This window comes from Pogona vitticeps, chromosome 5 (assembly GCF_051106095.1).
Source record: "Pogona vitticeps strain Pit_001003342236 chromosome 5, PviZW2.1, whole genome shotgun sequence".
Classification (NCBI taxonomy): domain Eukaryota; kingdom Metazoa; phylum Chordata; class Lepidosauria; order Squamata; family Agamidae; genus Pogona; species Pogona vitticeps.
The window spans coordinates 88593701-88596055 of NC_135787.1; the positions used below are offsets into that span (position 1 = coordinate 88593701).

The 2355-nt window shown below is 37.0% G+C and overlaps 1 protein-coding gene across 5 annotated transcripts in view; it reads right to left on the reverse strand.

Annotated features, from left to right (window-relative positions):
- Positions 1-293: 293 nt before the first annotated feature.
- Positions 294-2355, reverse strand: part of NCAPG (non-SMC condensin I complex subunit G) — a 78782-nt gene continuing 76720 nt past the window's right edge. For 4 of the 5 annotated variants that reach the window (XM_073001071.2, XM_020809839.3, XM_020809840.3 and 1 more), the window contains one exon: positions 294-852. In XM_073001071.2, the coding sequence (XP_072857172.2) occupies positions 735-852 (118 nt within the window). In that variant the 3' untranslated portion in view covers positions 294-734. The remainder of the gene's footprint in view (positions 853-2355) is intronic. The other variant, XR_012087576.2, reaches the window with a different exon arrangement.

Genomic DNA, 2355 nt, shown 5'->3' on the forward strand with positions numbered 1-2355 from the left:
CTAAAAATGTCAAGGGGAACCTTTACCTTTCTTTTCATAAGTGGAAGCTCTGCTCACAAGTCGATGCAAAATTTTGCAAGCAGAGCTGCTTGTAAGCAGGGGCATTCATAAGTTGAGGCACCATTGTAAAACTACAGAGACTAAAAGAATTCTCTACTAGTCAGATTCCCTCAGAACTATATACAAAAACACCAGGCTACTTCATAATCTGGCTTTCTTCAGTTTTAGAAGGGAATCACATTTCTCTAAATGGAACTACAGTCCTATGCAATTGAAATTATCAGTAAGAAACATGAACGCCAACACATTTTCTTTATTCTATCTTTATAAACTATATCACACATTTTGCAGAGTAAAATACATACAAAGCGGCTTTCCATCTGTATCATAATCAGCAACACAACTTGGTAAGCTAGATATGCAGTAAAATCTGGCTACTATTAAAGTGTGATTCCATTCTATTCTGCAGGAAGCATCTGAACTGTACCATCATATTTCTTTAACAAAATTGCCAACTCGGAAAAAAAACTATTCAAGATGACAAAAATGTTTGGACTTGTAAGAGAAAACAAAAGAGAAGTTAGTCTTTCTTGTTTGAAACCTATCACCCTATACCCAAAGATTGTGCCTTTGTTTAAAAAAATGGGGCAGTGGAATCAACAAAAAGGTATGTTATTAGACTTTATACATTTACTAAGAACTATGTAAACCAGTTTGGTTCACTTTAAGCAAATTCATTCTTTATCTAGAAGTTTTGAAAGATTCATCTTGGTTCTTTCAAGAGCTGCTGTTTTTGCTCGACGTGATGGTCTTGAACTTGTCAGTGAAGCAGATTTTTGAACTTCTTTAGTGCTAAAAGAAGAGAAACAGTTTAAATGACATAGAACCAGCTAGTCGTATCAAATTGTTTTAGACTTGGAGGTTGTCCTCAAGTATTTCATTCTTTATTACAAATCAGGTTTCGTTACCTATGAAACCTCAGGCTATATGCAGCTCTCCCTGTACTCATTTCTCACTTCCATTCACCTGCTTGCTGCCATTTCTGCTCCTTTCTTATTTTGCTCAGCCTCTGCCTGCTCCCCTCACACCAACCAGTGTTCCTTTCCAAAGCCCCTCCTTAGTCAATTAGAATAAAATAAATTGATCAACGTTTTAAAAGATATTCTTAGAAGAGATGAAAAGATGGCAAACTTATTTAAACAAGAATTATGTGATGAAAACCTGCAGTTTTAGAAAGTGATGTGAAAGCTGCTTTCAAAGCATTCAGAGGAAACAAATCATGGTACCAATAGCAATAGAATTATTCCAAGCAACAGAAACTGAATCTATCAAAACTCTGATAAGAATAAACCAACAAATATGAAAACAAAATGGCCATTGACTGGAATCTCAAAGGACATGCTAAAGAGTACAGTAACTAGGGATGTGTAATTTGATATTTTCCTGTTTTTAATTCAACTATCAGAATTCTCCAAAACACCTGCAGACACCTTCCTTTTACTCATCTGCATAAGGGTGAGGCCTCTGAGGCTATATAGCATTCTAGGCTTCATTTCTTGCTACAAGATTTCTTGCAAGGTTGCTGCTGCAATGCTTCCTGGGTGTGACAGTCTGGCTACCTTATGCTATATAGAGATCACACCCACAAAGCACTGTTGGAACAAAAAAGATCTGATTATAAACTTTAGACACTGGGGTCAAGGTAAATTTCCATTGGCTAACTTGCATAGGACAGCTTAATTAATTATTCCACTAGATTTTGACCCCATTGATATCCACTTAGCTCATGAAACCACCACCGTCAGCAAGCACCCAACAATAAGAAAAAATGAAGGTACTGGCAAGGAAATGGAGGATGGATTGTGCACCTGGAAAGCCCAGTGACTTGAAACAGTGGGGAATCAAAATCCCAGGTATCACTAAGCACAACCCTTCCTCCATTCACACTTGCAACTTCTTTCCTTTTCCTTTACTGTGTGTTGCTATTAGTTTGATTTCATGTTATGCCTCCCAGAAGAAAAACCAGCATGTGTGGCTTTTGCCAAGCTACACACTTCCATAGCATTCCATAAGAAGAAGCTGGTGGTAAGCCAATTCTGAATACTTCACCCCTTTTGTTGTTTAGTCGTGTCCGACCCTTCATGACCCCATGGACCAGAGCTCACCAGGCCCCTAGAAAACCCCAAGAAGGGTAATCACAAGTCAGAATCAACTTGGTTACACACAATTATTATTATGTGTGATTAATAATAATTAATTATTATTATTATTAGATGATTAATTGACAAGCTACAATTATGGATGACTATATTTGAGGTGTTTTGTCTTCTTTTTACTTTTGCTTTCTACATGAGT